Source organism: Misgurnus anguillicaudatus, chromosome 1, assembly GCF_027580225.2.
Source record: "Misgurnus anguillicaudatus chromosome 1, ASM2758022v2, whole genome shotgun sequence".
NCBI classification, from domain to species: domain Eukaryota; kingdom Metazoa; phylum Chordata; class Actinopteri; order Cypriniformes; family Cobitidae; genus Misgurnus; species Misgurnus anguillicaudatus.
The window spans coordinates 8,744,174-8,771,262 of record NC_073337.2 but is presented as its reverse complement, the minus strand read 5'-3'; the positions used below and the strand labels follow the sequence as shown (position 1 = coordinate 8,771,262).

Genomic DNA, 27,089 nt, shown 5'->3' with positions numbered 1-27,089 from the left:
AAAAAAAATTAGCATTGTTTTTCCCATAACAAACATTGCTTAATGTGGTTGTTGTGAAAAAAAATCACAGTGATCCTTAAAAAAGGAAAAAAAAAATTCTTAAAAAATATTTTTTCATTTTGGGGTATAATGTAGATGGGTTTTCCTGACCTCCACCGTGTTGCTGGTTAGGACTGATATTTTATTTGACTCTTCACTCATAAAAATGCCAAGTCATTTACAAACAAATAAATGGATGACAAACGATTCAAATTTGACTTACAAAAAGATTAAAGACTTGAGAATAATGTTTATCTGTCTGTGGAAACGCAGGATTTATTTTGGTATGTTAAAAATAAGCCATAACCCGCTGTGTGGTTGTTCTTCAGAACAATGCTGTCTGCAGCTTTTCAATATTTTGATCTATTTAAGACTCTTCCACACCCGTTTCCTCTTCTTCATCTGTCTGTCAGACGACATGAAAAACTCTCTGATAGTCTGAACTGAGCACCACTTACGTAATAGCAGAAGAGATGGGAAAATGATAAAGAAATGGCAGATTTGCTATGTATTGCCATTCATACGTAACTTTATGTTAGTTTTAGACTCATAAGTCATTTAATAAGTTGATAATGTTTACTTTAAATGTTCTGAATTGTCTTAAAGGGGCCATGTCACAAGACCTTTTTAAGATGTAAAATAAATCTTTAGTGTCCCCAGAGTACATGTGTGAAGTTTAAGTTCAAAATACCATGTAGATAATTTATTATAACATGTTACAATTGCCACTTTGTAGGTGTGAGCAAAAATATGCAGATTTGGGTGTGTCCTTTAAAATGCAAATGAGCTGATGAAATTCAAACACTGATCGCAATGATGGTGGTTTGTGGCAATTGAAACTCAATTGTGCTGTGAATTATTCTCTCTCTCTCTCTCTCTCTCTCTCTCTCTCTCTCTCTCTCTCTCTCTCTTTCTCTCTGCACTAAATGGCTGTGATGTGGATGGATAGTGCAGATTAGGGGGCGGTATTATTATAATAAAATCTCCTTATGACATCATAAGGAGAGCCAAATTTCAATTACCTATTTTTCCACGTTTGTGGGGAATGGTTTACCAAAATTAAGTTACTGGGTTGATCTTTTTCACATTTTCTGGGTTGATAGAAGCACTGGGAACCCAATCATAGCACTTAAACATGGAAAAAGTCAGATTTTCATGCCATGGCCCCTTTAAAACAAAGAGGGGAATGTTTGTCTTCCTGTTATACTGTAACATTGACCAAAAATAAAATGTGAGGGTTATTTTATGGTCCTTTATGGTGCGTTTACACCGGCAAAAAAGGCGCTATTCACGTGAGTTTACTCGCTTTATTCGCGTGTGAAATTCTAGCTTCTCCGACTCTGCTGAGACTCCGCTTGCTTCCTCTACCGCGGCTGGTGTAAACGCAGCATTAAGATGAATGGCGAGTTGTTTACGTTAAGCTGTGATTGTATATGCAATGTTCATCAAGTCTTCACAATTAACTCTTTCGCCGCCAGCGTTTAAAAAAAAAAAGTTGCCAGCCAGCGCCAGCGTTTTTCATGATTTTCACAAAAGTTTAATGCCTTGCAGAAAATGTTCTTCTTTAAATATATAAACATACAATATACCAAATGAAAGAACAGACCCTCTGCTTTCAATCCTACCTTCAGTAGTTCTTTTGTAATCAGCTTTTGAAAATGGGTAGGTTTCTGCAAAAACACCACATTTTGAGCAAAAAGCAGAGATAATTCAATTTTTGTAACGGACTTTTCATAGAGATCCCATTCAGAGCGATCTTTAAAACAGACACGGACATGCAGCAGGCCATAGGGCAATACTTCTGGGTTTAAAAAGTTGCGGAAGGGCGCAAATAATAGCGGTATTGCGGAAAGCCGGAAATACTCGTCATTGGCAGGGAAGCGTTTTCTCTTGATTGACGAGATATCTCGTCAATGGCGGCGAAAGAGTTAAAATGAAAAATTATACTGCTGCCATTAAATTGTGGATTTTTCTTAAAATATTAAGCGTTTGTAGTAAATTATTTTATTTTCATAAGAACGTATCTAACCTGTCACTTAAATGCATTTCTTTACACATCAGGATATCACTTACGGTAAGTATACAAAAACATATGAGCAAATAAAATGATGTACTGTCTAACATAAAAGCAAGTAATAAATGCCACTTTTTCAGTTCGCTTTACAAGTCACATATAAAAATCCTTTCCTTGGTGGTTGTTTCTGGTAAACTTTACCAGTAAAGCCGACCTTTAGTGCCAAAGAAAAAGGAAAGTTTCCACCAGCCAAGACCATACAATGATTTTATACAAATATATAAAAGAATAATTATTTGCAAATTTCAGGAACAATAATGAACAACCTGAGAATAGACCACGTTGACTTTTCTTTCTTGCACTTTTTTGGCACAGGAATGCACCCGATCGCACACACAACACGCAGTGTCTCACAGTGATATACACACACAATGTACAACATCAATCATGAATTACTTACACATCCATGACGTCACACACCAGAACCCACAGTACCGCTCGACCGTTTCTCACGCTTTTCCTTAAATGGGAAAAGAATTATCAGGTGAAATGGAGAAGCGCCGTTTCTCAATCAATGTTGAGCGACCGATGCCGACGACCTTGTGAATTTTCCCCAACATAGTCAACCTGTAGCTCGTGCGGCAAGGCCTCGCTATATTAAGCACACAGTGTCTTGGTCAACTGCTTCAGGCATCTATCAGAGTGTATGGCATTGGAGAAAGTTACGACTGATGTATAATCCTGTCATTCTCAGGGCCTGCACTCATCATGACAGCAAATCCAGCGATGGTGTCTGTAGTTATGATACGTTTGTATCTTAACCGAACACGTTAGTTAGTTTTAAAGACATTCTTTTCTTTTTTTTGAAAAACGTGTACATTCAAGAAATAAATCTACTATATCAAAACAACAAATTTCACAACATTTACATGGCTCCAGTAGAAAGATGAAAGTCACTACGCTGGCTGACAACCCTGTTGCTCCCTGCACGGGCATACGTGTGCATTTAGTGCATGTGTGTGCTACATCACAGACGTGTTTCCCGTTCTGGGTCGTAATCTGACGTTTGGGGGTCCGAGTTAGATCCGTTGCTTTCGTCTTTCCTAAGAGCCTGCAGTTCACCGGCCGCAGCCGCCGTGCCTCCGTTTGTGAGCGTGCTGCGCTCTTGCTTCTGAACGTGTCGTTGCAACACCACCAGACCCAACACGCAGAGAAAGAAGGAAGCGGTCCGTAACCCGAATGTCAGGCCCAGATATGCTATCCTGAGAAAGATGGGAAATACAGGTCAACAAGTTCATCATTAGATTTATGCATCTGGCAGACGCTTTTATTCATAGTGCATCACAAGGTATATAATGTTTTATTCGTATGTGTTGCTTGGGTTCGAACTCATGACATTTTGTGCTGCTGATGCAATTCTCTACCACTGAGAATTAAACAAAGCATTTGAATGGTTTTACCAATAACAAATTGCTATGATTACACTATTAAAATGGCATTAAGCATCTTTCGCGTCTGTTAGTAAACATCGTCCCAACTTAACTTCTTAAACATGTTGATGTTTTACCTGTAAGCCGTAGTGTTGTAGATTCGACAGGCTCCTTTACCTCCACATTTCTTGTGACCCCATTTCAGACAGGTGGTGTCTATGAGGGCTCCAAAGTATATGGGAGCTGGAATTCCAGCTGTGGGACACAGTTGTGCATAGACATACAAAAATTACAGGCAATACATATTAGTTTGATCATTCTTGATCATTACTGTTTAGACTAGATAAAAACTTCGTCTCTCACCCAGAGTTCTTGTTGCCAATGTGTGAAAACCCAAAGCTAAAGACTTCAGCTGGGGCTTGATGCATCTGTGATGGAAAAAGAGGTTTATTATCTTCATGAAAGCACGTTTAACAGACTCACTCCGGACATGCATCTGCTAGGGCAGTGCTTCTCAATTATTTTCTGTCACGCCCCCCCTAGGAAGAAGTAAACATTTCGCGCCCCCCCAACTCTCCGCCGCGACTGTAAATAGTATAATTTGTCTATAAAATGACACATCTGCAAAACATTGTATCCTTATTAACATTAAAGAAAACACAAAAAAGAAATCATTCTTACAACAAAGAATAACTTTATTAACATTGTTTTTTAGTCTGTAACAGAAAAGACTTAAAATGCATCAATTTGCCTGAAATAAAAAAAATCAATCCTTATTTAAAGTATAATATTTTTTGACCATTTGATACTGAAAAATTAAATAAAATATAATCAATAAATAATAATAAAAAACTCAAGCGGCTTATCAGCGTGATTAGGGTGTAATGTCTTTAAGTGACGGTGCAAAAAAAATCACTTCCTGAAAAAGTATTTTCACCGGGGTCTCACGCGCCCCCCCTGGTGTCGCTTCGAGCCCCCCCGGGGGTCCCGCCCCACTATTTGAGAAGCACTGTGCTAGGGTGATATATTTTAAAAAGCTGTGCTAAAGATTACAAATGGTTAAAAATATAGATTATTGTGCCAAAGATGGCACCACCACAAAGCAATTTTACTTCCCCATTATGTCTCACAACAAGTATCTGTTTTATCACCTCAAGCAACATTACATGTTATAATTTATAATTCATGTAATTCAATCTAAATCATGCTATTTTATTAGGGGCAAAAATCTTTATTAATTATTCTAGAGCAAAAGCAAATATGTTACAATGAACCGTTGTATTATTCGAAAATAATGCACAACACGTGTGTGCATTATTTTCAAATAATTTAAAGGACCAGAGTCAATTTTCACTTAAACCACGGTAACCACAAACATTGCTCTGGTGGTTATTTTAAGACATTTGACAGGTTAGGTGTGCGGTTTACAGAAAAATTACCGTATTTTCTGGACTATAAGAGTATAAGCCGCTCCGGAGTATAAGCTGCATCAGTCAAAAATGCGTTTTGAAGTGGAAAAACCAGAGTTTCGTTGCAAAACGAGATAAATCAATTTTTTAACATTTTTGTCAAAACATGTTTATTATTATGTTATCATGTTATTATTTTGTTTTATGATGCTACTTAGCTGTATTTTTAAAGTTATGAAGGTTTAAAACAAAACAAACCAACTGCAGTTGAATAGGCTTTATGCCCAGCTGCACTACTTCCTGAACTTCAGCCAGCTTCTTGTTTCCTGTCTGCCATTATTGGACAAACTGATTAATCCAGCTGTGCCTGACCTCAGTAGTCACAAACAAACTGATTAATCCAGCTGTGCCTGATCTCAGTAGTCACAACAACAATAATCAGACACACCTGGATTAATCAGTTTGTCCAATGATGGCAGACAGGAAATAGGGAGCCGGCTGAAGTTCAGGAGGTGGTGCAGCTGGGCATATAGCCAGTTGATATTAATTGGAATGCACAACCAAAAAACAAGATTTCTGAAAATTAAAAAAAAAACGGATTTATCTCGTTTTGCAACGAAACTCTTCATGTATAAGTTGCACTGGACTACATGTCGTGTTTACTTAGAAAATGATTTCACAAAATCCAAGCCGAAGAACAGACATTTAATTTGGAAAGGCAAGTTATTCAACTAAACAATAGCAAAGAACAGCAGACTGATTAGGTGTCCGTACATGTTAAAGTAACATAAACAGTTATTTACACGATACACAATAGCATACAGAACTTACCTGGGAGGCTGAATAGGCTAAATTAACACGACATGCCAAATCATGTTAAAAAAGGTCCTGAAGTCATTCCGCATCACTGAATCCATTAAATTACATAAATACAGGAGCAGCATAGAGCGGACTCTCGTGGCTGTAGACGGTAATGGTTTCTCTTGGTTCATATGAAATAAATTTGACTATAAGTTCCAGGACCCACCAAACTATGAAAAAGTGTGACTTACTGTATAGTCCGGAAAATACAATAATAAGATATTGATATCAAAATTCAGGTATTTAATTTGTCATTGAAAAAAATTGTCATTTAAATTTTTTATTTTATTTTATTAAAAGCAATAATATCTATTTGCCAGAGCTACAGACCACCAAATTTTTTTATTGCAATAAAAATAGTTGGCACAGCACTTCTGCCTGTTAACCTAAATTAAACTCAGAGGAAGCCAAGCATTCCTGAGGTGTCCCCTGATCAAGCATTTGGGATAAAGCTGAAAGTCGTTGGTGCTAAAGTTTTTCCTTTAAAGTGCCAGACAGATCCAGTATTGAAAATGGCCTGTATTGCAGTGTGTCATGTAGCTGTCCATTAATGTAAACGATGTGCAAAGTGCACGATTAATAAAGTTATTGGCTTCTTAAGTAGGGAGTCGACTCTGAAACACATTTTCAAGTCATATTATTTTCGAATCCCCCCGCTGTTGTCTGTCGACGTATAAAGGCAACACTTTGCACAATCTCCGGCTACAGTCTTGCCCGCGAAACGAAAACCACAGATACGTCCGCTAGTTAGTGTGTTAACATCATGTCGAGAAGACACTGTGTTTTCAGCTGTAACGGCAAGTTTGTGTTGTTTTTACTACCAAAAGGATGAAGATGTGGTTAAAATTACTTTTTCAAGGCAGGATTTGCTAAACGTTTGGCAATGAATGATGGTTCTGTACTCATGCGTCTTCTTACCACAACCTGTAAGTATGATTATTACGTTATGTGTTTATTTTCCCCCGAGTGTTCTGAATGTCTAGTTTACTGTAATGTCTTATCAGTAAGTCGCGCTAGCAACGCATGTTGCAATCAAATTACTGTTTGCTGTTTAGCTGTGGCCCGGTTAGCTTACATACTGTATGTGCTTATATGAGTGTTTTTATAAGTTGGACTAATGATGTATGAAGTGTATTGATGTTGGACTATGCGGAGAGTAGGCTACCGAAAAGTGGGGTTTAGACAGACTGAATCTTTGAACAGCTTTGCACGAATCGTTTGGGGATCTCTGAGAAATGGCGTCATTTTAAATTGTTTTTTGACCTTGCATGCATTTAAACCTGTTGTTGGGGACTCCTTAAAAATATTAGAAAGCTTAGAAATTGGACCTGACTTGCACTTTAAACAAAAACGTCTAATGGCTTAACGTTACAAGTGACCAGAACCCTGTCTCGACTGATTCTGCAATCAGTTAAATGATTTATTTGACCGGCACGCACCCCAAATCTAAAACGCAGAATAGAGAGGATAATTGATTAACATTAGTAAAGCTGGTACATGCTGTCTGCTTACACTGAGAAAAAAATCATGACTTAACAGCTCGTTTCTTAAACTGTTTATCTTACTAATAAGTTCAATATTCAAGTAAAATGAAAGTCAAGGATGAGAAATAAACAACATGAAACAACACCTAAAACCCATTTGACTAATCACAGTGAGATATTCACCTGATAAGCAGCATATATCCTGGCGTTCCGCCCAGTGAGATGATAAAGGAAGTGATGACAGACAGGGCCAGGAAGTACGGGAAGACTCGCTGGCAGCTATCTCTGTTATTACACTGACCGGCGCTGGCTGTTTGATTCCCGACTGTTATACAACTGCACTGCTGGAACACCTGCACACACAAACAGGGACACACACACACACGCAGTGGTCAGTATTATTGCCACTAACAATAATAATACAAAAAAATAAAACATAATTTTTTTTAGCTAAAGCATTTGGCAGAGGTGGAGCTGTAGGCGGAGTTTTGTTTGCAGCACTATGCAGCAGTTAGCCGTGAGTCTTCAAACTAGCGACACAAGCATTAAGCAGCAGATATGCTAATACGAAAAAAAAAACATTTATCTTACATGCTGCTACTATGAAGGTTGTGGCAGCATGTGAGTTATGCTTAAAGGTGCAGTGTGTAAATTCTAGCGGCATCTAGTGGTGAGGTTGCGAATTGCAACCAACGGCTCAGTTGACTGCTCACCCCTCACTTTTGAAAAACATAGAAAAGCTACAGTAGCCACCACCGGACAAACATGTCATCGTCGGAGACAACTTATTAAAAAAAATGGTCTGTTAAGGGCTTCTGTAGAAAAATGGCGGCACAAAATGGCGACTTCCATGTAAGGGGACCCTCTGTGTATTTAGATAAAAAGGTCTCGTTCTAAGGTAATAAAAACATAACGGTTCATTATGAAAGGTCTTTACACACCCCTGATAGTATAGTTTTGTATATTATTTTGCATTTCTGTCAGAAGATCTTTCTAAAAATTACACACTGCACCTTTAAGTAATTAGTAAATCTCGATTTCAGACGCATTCTAAAAATGTCGTTCAATTTGTTTTTATCCAAGGCCATTGTAGGCTACATCTTGAGAAATGTAATTAATGAGAAAAAAAAATCGAGAATCTTACATATGGTTTTCTGAATTTTTTTTATATCTTTTCAATTCAATTGAATTCAATTTTATTTATATAGCGCTTTTCACAATTGTTAATTGTTTCAAAGCAGCTTTACATTAATAGATGTAGAAAAAGCATATAAAAGCAAGCGTAGTAATAATGCAACGTATACAGTAAAGTATTAAGTTAAGCCAATGGTGGCGGACTCTCCAGGGGATGAAAACCCCCCCTAGGAGAAAACCCTCCTGGCTAGTCCAGGGGGGAAAACTCCTAGGAGGAGAAAAACCCCTGAGAGAGATGCATATATATTTATAAATACTATCGAGTTATGTGAACGGGTAAGCGGATTAATTCAAGTCTTTTCCAGACTTGAATTAAACAAATGTGATCTCTTCTTTGGAAATGTTAGGACTCCACTAGATTTACTGTTCTGTCTATATTAGCTGTCAACAGCTGATGTGTTGAATAAACAGATCATAACAATGAGTTCTTTGTCTCACATCACTGGTCCTACTTCAACAAATGTTTTAAATTACACAATTCCTTTTGTTTGGCAACAATTTAGAAATATGGAACAAAACACTTGGGATACAGGAGACAGAGGATGTTAAAGAGGAAAACTCTGTCTAGAGATTGAATGAAGTTATGAGTCAAACAGTCTGTTAGATGAATTGAAACTTCACAATATTTAAAAAAGAATTTGGCAAATCTTACACCCAGAAAAACAGAAAAGGAAAGGAACAAACTTAGGAAATAGCCTTTGAGTCGAAGACAAACAGGTTGTGCACACCCTTCGAAGAGCGCTGGGAAAACCAGACTTCAAGGCACAACAAAAACACAACGTATTGTCGCTCATTTTCTTTGAAGACACGGGATAACAAACACACTATTGTTTCAAAATCATGTTCTCTGCGCTTACCGTGTCCATTCCAGATCCGCGGGACGCCCGGCATCCAGCCAAACAGGGCGAGACATACGTGAGGCCGTTCTCACCGCACACAGGGTCCCAATGTGTTTCAGGACACTGACAGTTAGCGTTACAGCGCGCAAACAGAGAAGCGTCTTCTTTGTAAATACGGTCAGTCCTGTACACGCAGACATTCAAAACAGAAGCAGAATATAACTGCACATGATTTGTTGATATGTCTTTTTTGATATACATTTTTTTGCTTTCACCTTGTGAAACATTTGATCGTGTGTGACTTTCTAAAGATGTTATTTAGCAGGTAAATCACAAGTCAAACCTAATAATTTATCAATAATACAATAGTGTATTATTTTTATTACAGGGAACACACATACTGATAATATGTAGCATATAGATTGCAGTATGCACTGTAAGTTGTTTTGGCTTTGTATTAAAGGGTCTGCCAAATGCATGAATGTAAACGTAATTTCGGTTACAATTTACTGCTATTTGGTAGCTGCTGACTTCCCCAAACCAAAAGTTTATATGATTTTTTGATCCATTTACATTCACTCTTTTAGCAAACACTTCCAAACTCATCCAAAGTGACTTACACAGCATTCAGTCTATACATTTTTTCATTAGCATGCATGTTCCCCGGGGATGGAACCTATGACCTTTGCGTTGGAGATGCATTTTTTACACATTTGTCCAAAGAACATGCATCTCTAGATATAGCCCTTTAAAGGATTATTAGGAACACCTGTTCAATTTCTCATTAATGCAATGGTGTAATGGTGTGGGGGATGTTTTCTTGGCACACTTTAGGCCCCAATTGGGCATCGTTTAAATGCCACGGCCTACCCGAGCATTGTTTCTGACCATGTCCATCCCTTTATGACCACCATGTACTCATCCTCTGATGGCTACTTCCAGGAGGATAATGCACTATGTCACAAAGCTCGAATCATTTCAAATTGGTTTCTTGAACATGACAATGAGTTCACTGTACTAAAATGGCCCCCACAGTCACCAGATCTCAACCCAATAGAGCATCTTTGGGATGTGGTGGAGCTTCGTGCCCTGGATGTGCATCCCACAAATCTCCATCAACTGCAAGATGCTATCCTATCAATATAGGCCAACATTTCTAGCACCTTGTTGAATCAATGCCACGTAGAATTAAGGCAGTTCTGAAGGCGAAAGGGGGTCAAACACAGTATTAGTATGGCGTTCCTAATAATCCTTTAGGTGAGTGTAAGCTTAAACAATGCTGATGAAACGTTGTAATACTGGCACCTCTAATAAGGATTAAAGCAACTGTTAAAAGCTATCTGCAACATTTAGCAAAACTGAGCAGTAATTTTTCGTACCCGTTGTATGACACAGTGATTCCGGCCACACTGGCATTCTCACATCCCATAGCGAAGAAGAAAAGCGACAGGAAATAACCCAAGAGAGACGTTCCCAGTGCAAACTTGGCCGCTCCCATGATGCTCAGCTTGAACTTCTTCATGATCACTCCTCCTGAGAACATACCCAATGCTACAGCTGGGATATTAATCGCTCCTGAAAAAAAAACAGATGGAATTCGGAAAATCAGGATCAAGGGACCAGTGTCACATTTAAGACATAGACAATCAATGAGTCATTTCTTCAAACGCTGCTCGCCTTGGGGTTCAAAGGTTACGAGTTATTTGTTTTCCCTCCTGTCTTAAATTCAAAGGCTGTTGCTGTTTCCAAAATGCACAATAAGCTTAAGTTTCTGCATATGTTGTATCCAACCATAGGTTTTATTATTTTTGGATTTATTTCTCTTTCATATGCAATAATGATTCACGTCCTGCAGAGATTCGACCGAAGTCCATAAACCTCTAAGTTTCATATAAGAACCAAGACTAATATTTACCACATATGAATAAGAAGCGTAATGAATCAAAACATAAGAACATCGAAACTCACGGGTCACAGCCCGGTTAACTGCTAAAAGACATACCCATGAGGAAATTCGCTTTAGATGCTGACTGTGCGTAGTGTTGCTCTATGTATTTTGGCTTGTATGTCACCATGCCGATCAAAGAGTTGAACTGGATGATAGTGACACACAGATATAAAAAATAAACCGGGTTTCCCAACAGGGATCTCAGCGTTGGCAGAAAGTCTGAAAAAGACAAATGCATAATGTTTACAGAATCATGTCAGATCATAAAGTTAAAAGGTTAATAGAAAGGCAAAGGTTGCCAATCTGTCCTGCTGAACAGCATACTTAGACAATAGCCTCTTTCACACAGTAATCTCAGGAAATGACCATGAATTTACCAGATTGAATTTAACAGTAAATACAAAAATGTGCTGTTCACACACACAGTGATGTTTCCGTCTTTTTACGAGTAAGATATCATTCAGATATCAGTACCAAAATACAGATAAACTCAGGGTGACCATATGTGCAATTCTTCCCGGACGCATCCTGGCCAGGATTTCGGTGCGTCTTCCGGAAGTCGTATTTGTTGACCGCATACGCCATTCAGTTAAAAACATAAGACATACAATCGTAGTTTCATTCTTCCCTTAAAGGGGACAGAGAATGAAAAAACATTTTACCTGGTCTTTGTTGAATAATGGTAGTCTACCCACATTCACAAACATACAAAAAGTGCTAAACATGCTAAACATCTCACATTCCTCTTTTAGAAATGTCAGCCAGAAAACGGCCTAATCTGTAAAACTGATGCTTATGACATCACAGGCATCTAACTGCCCATCCACTTTAAAATAATTGGCTACATTTTTTGAGTGGCAGCAAAGTCAGCCAATCAGTAATGAGATTGCAAGTTAAGCCAGTAGGGGGAACCAAATAGGTGCAAAACCACTTGTTTAAAATCCCCCACCCTAATAGAGCTATCCGAGAGAGGTTTTTAGGAAGCTTCTAAGGCATTACAGACCCAAACTAAAACATTTTTGTCTACATGTCACATCACAGAACAAGGATAAATACTCCGTTCAATCATTCTATGTCACATTTAAAATGTAACGGTTGCTTTTCTGTAATAAAAATAAACCTCTATGACGTATGCGGTCGACAAATACGACTTCCGGAAGACAAACCCGAAATCCTGGCCAGGACGCGTCTGGGAAGAATGGCACGTATGGCCACCCAACTGCCATGCAGCAAGCTCAGTGTTGTATTTGTAAACAACGGCGGTTTATGACTTCATCTGTGCAAAATTAGCCTGGACCAAAATGGATGCTTAGACTATTTCAAACAGATTCCATGTTTACCTTTGGCCATTTCCAGGAAGTTTGTGGGTTCATCTGCCTGGTACTTGTGCTCCATCAGTTTTGAGTTTTTGATGAAGCTGGTCCTCTCAGGAGAATACTTGGCAAGCGGTCTCTCCGGCATGGGTAAAGATTTGGGTAGGAACCAGAACGGCACGGCTGAGAAGAGGGTGATGAGTCCTGCGATAAGATATCCCAACCACCAGGCGCCTACCCAGCGTGCATCTCCTGGAGTGATGCTTATGCTCTCTATGAGAAGATATAAACACATACACATGTCAGGAATAGATGCTACACGAGTCACTGAAGCTTGTCACATGTTCAGAATATTTGGGCCAAGCAGACGGATGAAGCAGACAGTGTGGGAATAAACACACAGTATGATCAACACAGACAGTCTTAGATGTCTCGCTCTCTTTCTCGCTCTGCAACGTTAGAAACACTTTTAGCTTAGCACAAATATATTTCTCCATGTTGTGTTTAAAATGTGCTAGTAACTTTAAAATCATTAAACACAAGATCGTCTGATTTCCTCCAAAACATAATTCATGCTTTCTTATATATGCTTCAAACTGAGAATCTTTTCAAACAGCATCAACAAATTATGTTAATGTAATGCTTATATAAGTGTGTCTGTGTATCTTTATTAGCACATCTAAGCATCAGCTTGAGTTGAAATATCTTTAATAATCTTCTTCCATTGATTTATTTGTGTGATAAAAGAAGTTTATGTTTCATAGTTTTGTTTATGTACATTTAATGCCAAACATTTGCGTATTAACGTCTGTGCTTTAGTTTATATTGGCTGGATGTTCAGAGTACAAAGTTTGCTTTATGTTTTTGTTATCTTGCTATATTGTCTTGGGTTTGGACTACAGATGGGCTTTGTGTCCACTTTACTTTCATATATATACTGTATATACACATGCTGTTCTTGCCAGACAAACATATCTGCAAGGCACACATTGTGATTTAGTGATTCCCACCATGCAAACAACTGTAATACTGCCTGCAATTTATAGATATTACATATTTGAGCTTACGTGCCCTTTAACCCTTACATCCAACTTAATGGGTTGAATCATGAAACATATCATCCAAAACAGCTGTTGGCAAAATCTAAACTTTACATTTATGAATCTTCCTTCATCCGCGGTCGAATAAAAAGTGTATTTAAATGCCAAAAGCCCACTCGGATCCAACAAATCTTTGTGACTTTCAAACAAGAACAATAAAGTTTTGTTTCCTTTGGCTTGTATATGAGATAAAAAACAAATTAAGAAAAACATGAATTTACTGATTTTTCTTCCAGAGATTTCATGACTCAAAAAATGCACGATTTCACATTGAATTTCTCTTTAAAAGCCTTTTACTAGTAGCCAAAACCTTTTTTATCATTTTATTTAAAGGAAAACACCACATTTTTTCAATATTTTACTATGTTCTTACCTCAACTTAGATTAATTAATACATACCTATCTTTATTCAATGCGTGCACTTAATCTTTGTACAGCGCCTCATAAATGTGTTAGCATTTAGCCTAGCCCCATTCATTCCTTAGGATCCAAACAGGAATTAATTTAGAAGCCATCAAACACTTCCATGTTTTCCCTATTTAAAGACTGTTACATGAGTAAGTTTGGTGGCACCAAATGTGGCAATTTTAAGCAGATAAAATTAAAACTATATTATATGATGGAAGAGCACTTAGTTTACGGCACTTCGACCTCAGGCACAGTAATATTGATGAAAGTTTGAGCGAGGGGGGAGTAGTCGGGAGTGATGATGTTACTGCGCGCAATCAGCACTTCGTCTAAAACAACGTCTAATTTTTCAGGATCTCATTATAGAAATCAAACTCAATGACTCTTCTTAAAATATGAACCTAACCACTTCAGGCATCATCACATGACGTGAATACAACAGCATGTTTAACTCACCCATGTTGACAAATCCAATGTCTACATATATCTTGGCTCATACAGACCCCAGTAGATAACCAAACACCGGACCTATGACCGATATCGTCTGGACGCATCCTGATACAAACGATACATGAACTGATAAGTGTCACATATGGGCAGTTTACCAAGAAAGTATACATAAAAATTGAGATGTACCAATGTAGAAAGCTGCATTTTCTTCCAGAGCGTAGTCATCGATGTACGAAATTCCCAGAGGCTGCACAGGGGTCTCACCAATTCCACGTAAGATATTCCCCAGAAAAACATATATCCACATGGATAACCTGGACTCGTGTTCGCAACCTGGAAAGAACGGTTATCTCTTTCATAAATTTGTATACTGATTTAAAGCTCAAATGTTTAAATCAGTATGTTTTCATTTTCTCAGTCAGTCATTTGATACCTGGGTTGGGTATTGAAGAGGTGCTGGGACCTGTGGACAGATCGCCGGCAGGACATGGAGACAGATTACTGCTCGAATTCACTGATGATCTAATTGATGTTTCAAACTTGTATCTGCATACACAACACCAATGCAACCACTGAATATCAAGAAGACCACATCAAATGAAAACAGAACAAATGGATTCAAAATAGCATGTAAACGGAAAGCAAGGTTGAAAACACTTGTCAATTTACAAAAGAGGTGCAGCTGTATAGGAATCAGTCAAGATAGCAAGGTTGTTTAAAATTAGTTTTTCAACTCAAAATGTTTGATGAAGGGACTTCATCAAGATCATATCTGAGACAGAAACATGGTATACAAAGCAAACACACCGAATGGTGGCTTTAACAAGATTAAACTGAATCCATGTGACCCTCGCTCCGCTTATTAACAGAAGAACAGAATGAGTCAATGTAGTTGGATCTGCCGGCATGCGTTTCCATCAGACATCTCTTGGTATTTTTAGAGGCACTGAAATGTTTCCTCTTACCGTCCAATAATGAAATGGGGCAAGGCGATTAGAAAAGTTCCTATTGACATCAGCAGGCAGCCAATGGCAATGATCTTCGGACGGTGAAGTTTGGCACCGAAGTAACTCACAAAGGCGATCACCAACAAGTTACCTAAGAGCAAAGACAGGAAGGAATCATTCAGATAAACATGTTGAGTACTTCCATGTGAAAGATTGTGACAGTGTTACAATGGCTCTGTTAAAAAAGCATAAACTAAATGCTAATCTAAGTTTATGTTGTTCATTGAGAGGCCCACAAAGGCTTGCAATGTTTAGATTTGTATGATATTGTATGGAGGATGTTTTGGCTTCAACTCCAGGCTTCTTAATAAACTCAGATTCACTCATGAATGCACGTATACGCTTCACAAACTCTCATTCAACATTTCCAACAAACAACTGATTTCTACATGATTGAGCCCTTTTGTCTGTTGTGGACTGTGAACTTGAGGAATTTAACGGATTGCATGTGAGCACCATTAAATTGTTGTATTTATCAGTGATAAAACCTAGCTTTTAAAGCGACACTCCACTTTTTTTGAAAATATGATCATTTTCCAGCTCCCCTAGAGTTAAACATTTGATTTTTACCGTTTTGGAACCCATTCAGCTGATCTCCGGGTCTGGCGGTACCACTATTAGCATAGCTTAGCATAATCCATTGAATCTGATTAGACCATTAGCATCGCACAAAAAAAAGAGTTTTGATATTTTCCTATTTAAAACTTGACTCTTCGTAACATGGCTGCAGGAGGTGCCATTTTTTTGCGCTATGCTAATGGTCTAATCAGGTTCAATGAATTATGCTAAGCTATGGTAAGAGTGGTACCGCCAGACCCAGAGATCAGCTGAATGGATTCCAAAATGGTAAAAATCAAATGTTTAACTCTAGGGAAGCTAGAAAATGAGTGTTTTTTTTTTTGTGGAGTGTCCCTTTAACCTCTGATTTTCTGAGTTTCCAGTAGTCTGCAAGTATACAGGAAATAAATATGCCAATGCCTCATCGCATCATGATAACAAAAGTTGAAGGGGCCATGGCACAAGACTTTTTTTTTAAGATGTCAAATAAATCTTTGGTGTCCCCAGAGCACATATGTGAAGTTTTAGCTCAAAATACCATATAGATAATTTATTATAAAATGTTAAAATTGACACTTTGTTGGTGTGTGCAAAAATGTGCCGTTTTGGGTGTGTCCTTTAAAATGCAAATGACCCGATGAAGTGCAAACACTTATCACAATGATGGTGGTTTATTGCAATTGAAACTCAATTGTGCTGTGAATTATTATTTTTCTCTTTTTCTCTGCACTAAATGGCAGTGCTGTGATTGGATAGTGCAGATTAAGGGGGCGGTATTATTCTAATAAGAGCTTTTTAAGACATCATATAGAGGGACAAATTTCAACAACCTATTTTTGTATGTGCTTGTAGAGAATGGTTTACCAAAACTAAGTTACTGGGTTGATCTTTTTCACATTTTCTAGGTTGATAGAAGCACTGGGGACCCAATTATAGCACTTAAACATGGAAAAAGTCTCATTTTCATGCCATGGCCCCTTTAAACTCATACGAAGAAACTTTCAGAGAGGCTAAATTTGCGTCTGTTCAATAGTTTACGCATCCATGAAGAGAGGTCTTTGTGCGCACAGCATAGTTTACAACACAAGAGGATATTTCATGGATTTAACGGGACGGGGGTTCCCAGAAATCCAGATCAGTGTTCATTTTACGAGGAGGTCCATCTAACCAAGAAGAAACATTTAAACACGCAGTAGTCTTTGTTCGACACTTCGGGACGCCAGTTAGCACTTTTTGATAACAGGGACGGAAGACAGCCGAGTGTGTGATGCTGACACATGATCTCCGTGAGGCTGCACTTCTCGTCCCGTTTCCATGGCAACGCTCCTATGGAAACACTAGTTGCTAGGGCTGTGTGAATGACGGCTGCGGCAGTGCGCCTCCGTTACGCTGCGCTAGATCACAATGATGATCTTTAACCTCATCTAAACTAAACCTGGTAATATCATGAGTTTTTGTGCACTACCATGATGGTAATTTTTTCATGGTATTTTGTCCTGTAAGTAACATAACACATGAAATATTGTAAACATATGTAAATCATCTACAGTACAATAATAATATACATTTAATTAAATTCAATTTCATTTATATAGCGCTTTTCACAATTGGTAATTGTTTGAAAAGCCCCTAGGAGTAAAAAACAGACTTTTTTAGCCGGGAGGAAAAAAGTCCTAGGAGGAAAAAACCCCAGGGAAGATATTAACATAAATATTAGCATAAATAACATAAATATTTGTTGTTGCTATTACTCTCAGTGTAGTATAGTGAAATTAATCATTCAAAATGTATACAAAAAATGTGTACTAGAAACACATCCACTTACTACTACAAAAATTGCAAACTTTAAATTGAATTTGCAATTGTTAATATGCGCAGCAGAACTCATTACATCTGCTTGAAACCTGTCTGTTGTTCATGTTGTGTAACTTTGATCTGTCAGACCACCGCACTTGCACTGCTTGGTGGATGACACAAAGTTGTAAATTTCAGCATGCATGGTGCGTCTCAGTATAATTTTACTGGTGTTAACACAGCACGGAGAGCAGTGTAGGGACAACAGCCCCGGCAACTGCAGGTTATGTGATCGAAACGTCAGGGTCTGTTGACGCATGAACATCCGGTTCTTACCTATTTCAAAGCTGCCATCAATGACACCTATTAAGTAACTGGGGATGTCGAAGCGTCTTTCCAGCTGAGTTATTGTGCTTTTCATATAGCTCCCGGATAATGCCTTGGCGAAATAGGCAAAAGACAAGGCCATGAGGAACTTCTGTAATGAGACAGAAAGACAGGTTTTATTCACCAGCACTTTTTTCTCAATGCTGCGTGCACATCTCACACTCTACCTCATTAACCTATTTTCAGCCATGCGAGCATTTCGTCATTAATATGCATTTACAATTGTAGGGGATAAAAACGGGGAGGTGGTTGGAGATGGAGAGATGGTGGGTAGGGGGATGGTTAGGCAGGGGGCCGCATTTCTCGAGCCGCGCTGCATTGTGGGTAGTTGGGGACAAAAAGCGGATTAAGGGAGCTTATGTCATGCTCTTGAGCGACGCTGCTGCATTAAACCACGATGACTTAAGCTTCCGTATGTGCAAAACATGAGGAGAAATGAGCTGTTGCTTCTGATGATCAAACAGTGAGACTTTCATGACTTCTGTTGGTCCACAACATCAGCATTCACAGTGTGGTTTTCACTCTTTACTCTTCTGGCGTTACTTGTACACATGCACATCTACTGCATTCATATGAATAATCAACAAAAAAAAAGGTAAAACATTCTGCTTTGTGAATTTTCTCAGAGCAAAGTTGAATCACTTTATGGATCAGAATAAAAGTTTTGATACAAGCATTGTTGTATTGATGCTCTGTGGTTTCCCATAGCAACATAAATCCACTGTAAAAATATTTTTATTACATACACACCTGAATAAGACACATAAACTAAACAAATAGAAACATTATTCAGATTCAGATTCATCTATCAGCTGTGGGCAAGTACATTACAAATATGATCTAGGTAGCTTTTTTAAAGGGACACTCCACTTTTTTTGAAAATATGCTCATTTTTCATTTGATTTTTACCGTTTTGGAATCCATTCAGCCAATCTCCGGCCAATTTTAGCATAGCTTTTAGCATAGCTTAGCATAGTTCATTGAATCTGATTAGACCATTAGCATAGCACTAAAAATAATCAAAGAGTTTTGATATTTTTCCTATTTAAAACTTGAGTCTTCTGTAGTTACATTGTGTACTAAGACCGACAGAAAATTAAAAGTTGTGATTTTCTAGGCAGATATGGCAAAGAACTATACTCTCATTTTGGCGTAATAATCAAGGACTTTGTTGCCGTAACATGGCTGCAGGAGATGCAATGATATTACACAGCGCCCGAAAATAGTCCCCTGCCATTGAAAGTTACTAAGGGAACTATTTTCGGCTGCTGCGTAATATCATTGCGAGGCGATGCTAATGGTCTAATCAGATTCAATGGACTATGCTAAGCTATGCTAAAAGTGGTAGAGCCAGACTCGGAGATCAGCTGAATGGATTCCAAAATGGTAAAAATCAAATGTTTAACTCTAGGGGAGATGTAAAATGAGCATATTTTCAAAAAAAGTGGAGTGTCCATTTAAAACAGCAATGAGATTAACTGGAGAGACTTTTGCTTTAGTCTCGGTCGTCTCAGATGTTTCTACTGAGAATCTACTCAGTTTAATTCGCTTACCCGCCCACATACCCCGATAGTATTTATATATATAAATATATGTATCTCTCTCAAGGGTTTTTTCCTTCCTAGGAGTTTTCCCCCTGGACTAGGGTTTTTCTCCTAGGGTTTTTTTTTCATCCCCTGGAGAGTCCGCCACCTTTGGCTTAACTTACTACTTTACTGTATACATTACATTATTACTATGCTCGCTTTTCTATGCTTTTCATACATCTATTAATGTAAAGCTGGTTTGAAACAATTAACAATTGTGAAAAGCGCTATATAAATAAAATTGAATTGAATTGAATTTGCCAGGATTAATCTTCTTAATCCACTTAAAAGTCCTTCATCTCTCCTGAATTGTGAAAGAGCAACTTCGGACCATTAAAATTGTCAGGATTGAAATGGTTAATGGTGAATGTTGACAATCACTATTTTGCTTTAAACACAAACCTCCACCGTATATAAATGAAAACATAAAGCCAGAGACACATCGAAGTTTGGGGTGTACACTGATGTCCTAGATAACGTCACTGACAAATTTATAAATGCACTGTCGATGCACTGGAACGTCTCTCGTCTCCTTGGGTCACAACTTGGATCATATGACACGTGGTCTAAATAACATGACCGGCAGCCAACAGCAACACGTGCACGCAGTGGCCTTTGGCTAATTTTCAGCTTTTACAACAGTCAAGAGATTTCTTCTGGAGCACATGGATCGCTTCACACGCTTATGGATTTCCCAAGCATGCGCTCCATCGGTCAACAAAGCTGACGCATGGCTACATTATTTTGTGATAGAGGACAAACAGATGTCTTTGCAGGTTGATAATAGCAAGTAAAACTCAAGAAGATTACGCGTCTAAAGCAACTCATTTGATTTCATATTTCATACAGTATTTGGTGTTCCTTAGAGAGGTAAATTACACCAAATCTCACATTGAAATGTTAGGGTTGTATTTAAGAAATGGAAAAGAACAAAAAACAATCTTTTGATTGTTGGGTGAAATACAATTTATTGACAGTTTTCATTCATTAGGTTGACAAAGGTATAAATAAGCCTATTGAATGTCAAACCTATTGAATGTTTTTGGCAATGACTGACCTAAATGTTACTAAAGTTTTAATTTCATTCGAAAGAAAGCAAACTGTACTGCTAAAACACCATTGGAAATTCTAATCGGCTTTGCTATGAGGGTCTCTGTGCGTGCAAACACAATACCTTTATTCATCAGCTTAAGTTTCTCAAGCGTGCAGATCATTCAAGATCAAACCTCGGGCCAAAGCAAAGAACTTGGAAATCAGAACTCACCCCTGTTAGCATTTATTGGGAGATTTTGATCAGGACACATCTAAGAGTGATTCACCGCACCCCTGCATGCTCTCAAAGGGTCTTACAAATGACCCTTTGTTTGTGTTCTTCCTTTTATTCTGAATAATTTTATACTAAGCGGTCTTATTCAAATATATTCCTAAATTAAAGCTGTTTGTGCCGAATCTTAATGTGTAGAAAGATATTTACTGTCACTCAGTCTGTCATGCGGTGTCATTTACACCGTAAGACCCAGTGTGTTGACGGTTTGATTCTCAATGCAAGTCAGCTGATAATGTCTTCAGCTTTTGCTCTTTATTTAACCCCTGGTTGTCGAACCCCTAACTGTTGTGAATACGCCTTTGTATATCTATCATATGTGACTATAAAAATATCTTTTTGTGGTTTCTCACACCACTGTAAATACTGTTTGCTATGATTTAATGACAAAACTGATGTATTATGTCTAAAGGGTGAGTTGGTAAATAATCAGAACAAAATTCATTAAACATGATAAAAAGACCAATACAACAAAAAGAAAATGCTCGGTTATTTTCAACCCAGGGTTGGGTAAAAAAGGGACATTTGACCTAACAACAGCATTTGGTTATACAGTATATATAGGTTAAATTACAAACCAACGTGTTGGGTTCATGCCTTTTTGATCCAGAGCTGGGCTGAAAATAACCCAGCAGTTTTTATATATATTATATAAATAGGTCCTGGAGTGGAAACATCAGAACCTCACACCCATATGAATAAAAATGCCATACCATATACTATAAATACCATCAATTATTTTATGTGTAAACAGCCCCCTAAATAAATTATATTACGCAGTGCCCGAAAATAGTCCCCGGCTATTGAAAGTAACAAAAGGGACTATTTTGGGGCAGTGCGTAATATCTTTGTGCCTCCTGCAGTCATGTTACATCAGCAAAGTCCTTTATTATTATTACGCCAGTTTGAAAATCACAACTTTTTATTTTCCGTTGGTCTTAGTACACAATGTAACTACAGAAGAGTTTTAATAAGAAAAATATCGAAACTCTTTGGTTATTTTTTAGCGTGATGCTAATGGTCTAATCAGATTCAATGGATTATGCTAAGCTATATGCTAAAAGTGGTACCACCAGACCCGAATATCGTCTGAATGGATTCCAAAACGGTAAAAATCAAATGTTTCCCTCTAGAGGAGCTGAAAAATTAGCCTATTTTCAAAAAAAGTTTGTGTGGAGTGTCTCTTTAATTTTTCGGACTGTGCTTGTTTATCGGGCTGGCTAGCGACTAAACAAATCTCTGGAACAAATACTTTGTGGGAAATGTTTCCGTTTCCAAAAGTTCAGGGGAGACGGTGAGCATGGATCACCGCTGTGTGTATTTGGCAGACAGGCAAGAATTTGAGGATCTTTATCTAACATTGTATGCATTATATTTACACAGTAACGTTAGCTCAGTATAATTGATACCCTTCAGCTAAAATTTGAACTAAGGTAATTTACTGGTTAGTTATTTTGCTTGTTTTCTGAAATAATCTACTCTAAAAAGACTTTGCCGGAAGTTACGTTTGGTGCACAAAAGCCGCTTGTTTATGTTGTTGCCGCTGAAATCATCTAAAAGCTTATAATACTTGCAATGGTGCACATGACAGTGAGTCTTATAAATAAAGTTTACATAGCTGAATAGATCTTCTGTGGCCGCTCTCATGGGACAACAGTCAAGTGTTCATGACATAACTGTAGTGAGCATTAATAAGCCCGACCCTATATATTTACATCATTAGTTATATTCATCTCAATGGGAACACGTTTTAAAACTTTCTCTGGCTGTGAAGATTTTACCCCAGACTGAAGCTAAATCATGTTTTGGCTCAAAGATGTCACACTGTCAAGTTCATGTTACCTACAAACCAAACCGTACAAATACACAAGTTCCTTCTCACCAGTTGAATACTGTTGAATTTACCTTTAGACTCGAGCAACACTGTCTCCCTCCTCTGGCAGATTTCGGCCCGTTTTCCGGTGATGGTCTCTCCTTGTTTGGCAGGTCCATCCTTCAAACAAAATACTTTTGTTTCTTTGGGTGACGTATCCGTGATATTCCTTGGCATGTATCACCACTGCAAGAGACACAATATATGCGTGTGACACACATTTCACTTCCAAAAAGTGATACTAACATGTTTTTAACATTTTAAATGTGGGATTCTTTAAAAGGACACTTCACCAATTTGCATTAAGCTTTGTATCGTTAGAACTCCAGTCATGTTTTTGAATGGTTGTGCATCCCTCAGTTTTCCCTGAGACGGGAGAAATACAGATTTTAGTGTTGCACTTCCTTCTTTTAATGATGTAAAAATCGTCATTTTGCGTCATTGAAAGAAGGAACTCCTCTATCTTTGTCGAGGGTGAAAGACTACAGAGCTATGGGTGGGACCCACTCACGCTAAAGACCTATTACAGATCAATGGGTGGGACTTACGAAAATATACGAACACAGACAAAAAAAACGACCATCCACCATCTTTATGCTAAGCTAAGCTAAACAGACATTGTGGAGCGAGCCAGACTTCATGTTACAATAATAGCAGGGGTAATCGATATGATATGGAAGTGGGTGATTTTGCCAGCGTGATGCTCTAATTCCCTGTTCATTGCACTTTTATGAGCCACAATACAGCAAAGAGCTGAGGCAGATGGAGGAACAGAAGCCCGAGGAGTAGGCCAGAGCCTGGGCTTCGGCTGAGTAGAGGAGCCCGGGGAAAAAGCCGCAACCATCGGCCTCTGCTGCGTAGAGAAGCCCGGACTGGCTCAAGCTTGGACGGACTAGTGGTGGCTGTACTCTCGCTGTGTGCTTTCTGTATAACATTTCCTCATCAGATCAGGATATGGACGTTTGTTTGGTTAATGGTCCTGGGCAAGAAGAGGTACACTCTTAAGAAAAAAGGTTCTTCAAAGGTTCTGAAACGATGGTAAAGGTTCTATATAGAACCATCTAAAAAAGGGTTCTATATAGTACCAGAAAGGGTGCTGCTATTGTTACAAGCTGAAGAACCCTTATTCGGTACTATATAGAACCATTTTTCTTAAAAGTGTTTGTTTTTCACAGACGTGTTTCGACTTACGAGCACAAGCGCTGAGCCAGCGCGTCTGTGGAGTATAGATATTGTGCGGTGGACGCGTTTGTGTGCAGGATGCGACTTTTTCTTCTTTGGGAATATACATGTTTGGCCAAGCACTCTTAAAAAATAAATAAAAAACTGAATGAAGCTTGCTCCTACTCAAGCTTCGTACCGTATATGGGCTGCGTCCTGGATACATATTTTAGAATTCTAAACTGGAAGCGACAGCCAAAGCCTGCAGGGATAAACAGCCGTCTGACTATAAAGTGAGTGTTTCTATTTTCTTTGTTATACTAACGTGGCATTTATGTACACAATAGCATATCTGATCTGCGTTCCGATTAATGGGAGTGGCTTGCAGAGCTGTGCATTGTGGGAGTTGTAGTTTTCCATACAAATGCACATTCTGTCTTTTCTCTGTCAAATAGGCACCAAATTCTACATTTATGTTACATTTCGACTACAAACATGACCCACTTTCAATAAAGATTCATGTTTCTACTGATGAAATTTCCCTTTAAAAAGGTTTTAAAAAGTACTTGAGAAAATCGTACAATGGTACATCGTGGGTGGATGATATTCCTGCAATTCTTTGAAGTGACAATTCTTTGAACAACAGATAAAAAGTAAAGGTCCCAGGAGAAATGTGCATCTATTTGTATCAAGAGCATTTCCTCATCTTTTACAACACTCTGGTTAAAGGTTCAGATATGTAAAATACTTGGAATGTAAAATGATATAGGCAGTTTCATAAATTAATCTAAACCCAAATTTTCTCAAAGGTTCATACTGGTACCAAATGTATACATTTATGTATCGGTTTTAAAGGGTTCTGTCCCAGTACCAGCTAGAAATCATTTTTAAACATTTTCTGAGAGTGAACTTGACCTCAAGTCCTTTGTATTTAACATAAATTAGACCCTCCTGTAATTGATTGTATAAGAAAATGTCCCATACAGACTTGTTATTTAGCAATTCAAGCACTGATTGTGTATTCTGATTAAACCTGATGAGCGTCTGAGCGCAGACACATCAGTCAAAGAAATATTAACTGAACTATAAATACCAGAGGCTGCCTTGAATTCATAAACACGAAAAGCACGCAACCTTGTTTAGAAATATTGCTGTGGTCTTTACAGCCACATACAAGTTGCCATATTTACTAATTATTTATAGCCTTTTTTTAAGTCATTGCATTTTTTTACTAGGGGCTTTTCCCGTGAAGTAACCCGAGGTCTGGCATTTTGTTCACGGACATAATCCTGTAATTCATTATTTAGCCCTTTGTAAAGACAGACTGATCATGGGACTAATATAAGCTAATATTAAAACATGTTCACATTTTTAATACCGGACCTGTAATAAATGAAACAATTTAGTGGTTTTTCAAATATTCAAAGACACCAATCAACAGGAAACAGCAGTCATCACAGCTTAAACAAAGATGAAAAGATGATTTTGTGACTACACAACTTTGTAAAACATAAAGCTATAAATAATAGCAATATACGTTTTTATATAACTGAATGGCTTTATTGTAGTTTGATTAATGTAAATAATGAAACAAATGGGCATCAGCCCATCTCCAGCCTATTGATCAGATTCGAACCTGCAACCTTACATGCCCAGATCTAACCACTGGCTAAAAGCTTAAAACTTTTTTGAAAATTGATGCAGTGGCTCAATAGAAATGAAGTTAAACAGTCTGTGTGTGGTCTTGTGAACTGATGTGGATGAGTGGTCATGACAACCAGTGCTCAAGTGCGACTAATTAACCAGCATCGCGTATGAATCCACGCAGAACCCGTGACTGAGTGACTAATCCACGGAACATCTCACACACAGCCTTACACAGTGAATTTATAAACGGCATTGCACAGACTAATGTGATGCTGCATTAAAACGTGCTACAGTACAATCCCCGCGCACGCATCACTTAACGTAAAATTTGTATTATTGTTTTCCTCGTGTCCTTTACGCTACGATTATGCCTCAATTCTCACAACTACCCCAGTGAACAGCACAAACATCAGCTCTCAAGCATACCTACTTTTAACGAGCAGATGATCTTTAATCGCAACGCACACACGCGTCTTTGCGCACTGTCAGATAGATTTTTAAATCATGTCATGCGCGCACTCAATGCATATCCATAATTTGTAAGCAAAGCGCGAGATGAATCAGGTCAAAATGTCTCGTGCCTGTGTTGGTACAGACAGAAGAAGAACAATTATGATAGACTCACCAAACCCTTAAAGAAATCCACTGCTGTGCGTCTGCGTCTCCTGGCTGTTATACAATCTATGGATATGTAAGTGTCGCCTGTGATCCAGTATGAGTGTGTATCGAGCAGATGTGTCTGGTTTTCATGGAAATAAAGTTCCCACGGGTTGCTGGAGAAGAGGAAAGGCACTTGGTCGCGAGGTGTTTTCTAACACTCCCACTTGTATCCACTCGTCTTTTTGCTTTCGGCGTAGTTTGATCTTTTTAACGTCAATCCTGTAGGTTTCCACGAGCCTTCGCTGAGAACTGAAACAGTTTCTTCTGCTGCTGGATTGATTGAGCTGAAACACGTGACGAGCGCGCAGCTCGTATGGATAGATCAGATCCTGCGAAAATGCGCGCACGCATCATCTGCTCGCACTTTATTTTAACGAGACGATATCATAATTCCTTTATTTAACATGGCTATAATAAAGTCTTTACAGATCATTACTGTACTGATCTGTAATAAATAAAGAGACCAGAGCAAGTTGTAACTGGGTTCAGTTAAGTTTCGCATTAAACCTTGTTTTTACCAGCAGTGGTTTTGTATATTTATTTCCAACACTTAAATAACTAAATTTAATAAAAAGTAGTATTTCATAATTGCTTTACAGTTTA

At 38.2% G+C, this 27,089-nt stretch overlaps 1 protein-coding gene across 1 annotated transcript; it reads right to left on the bottom strand.

The window, feature by feature from the left end:
* Nucleotides 1-2,306: 2,306 nt before the first annotated feature.
* slco1c1 (solute carrier organic anion transporter family, member 1C1) lies at nt 2,307-26,882 on the bottom strand. Its single transcript, XM_055190626.2, is given in 15 exon segments — nt 2,307-3,315; nt 3,621-3,738; nt 3,847-3,911; nt 7,421-7,590; nt 9,289-9,454; nt 10,650-10,845; nt 11,273-11,437; nt 12,559-12,804; nt 14,496-14,594; nt 14,676-14,822; nt 14,923-15,035; nt 15,455-15,587; nt 18,185-18,326; nt 23,051-23,204; nt 26,452-26,882. Coding segments are annotated over 14 exon segments (2,082 nt in total). The 5' UTR covers nt 23,138-23,204; nt 26,452-26,882; the 3' UTR covers nt 2,307-3,080.
* Nucleotides 26,883-27,089: the final 207 nt, after the last annotated feature.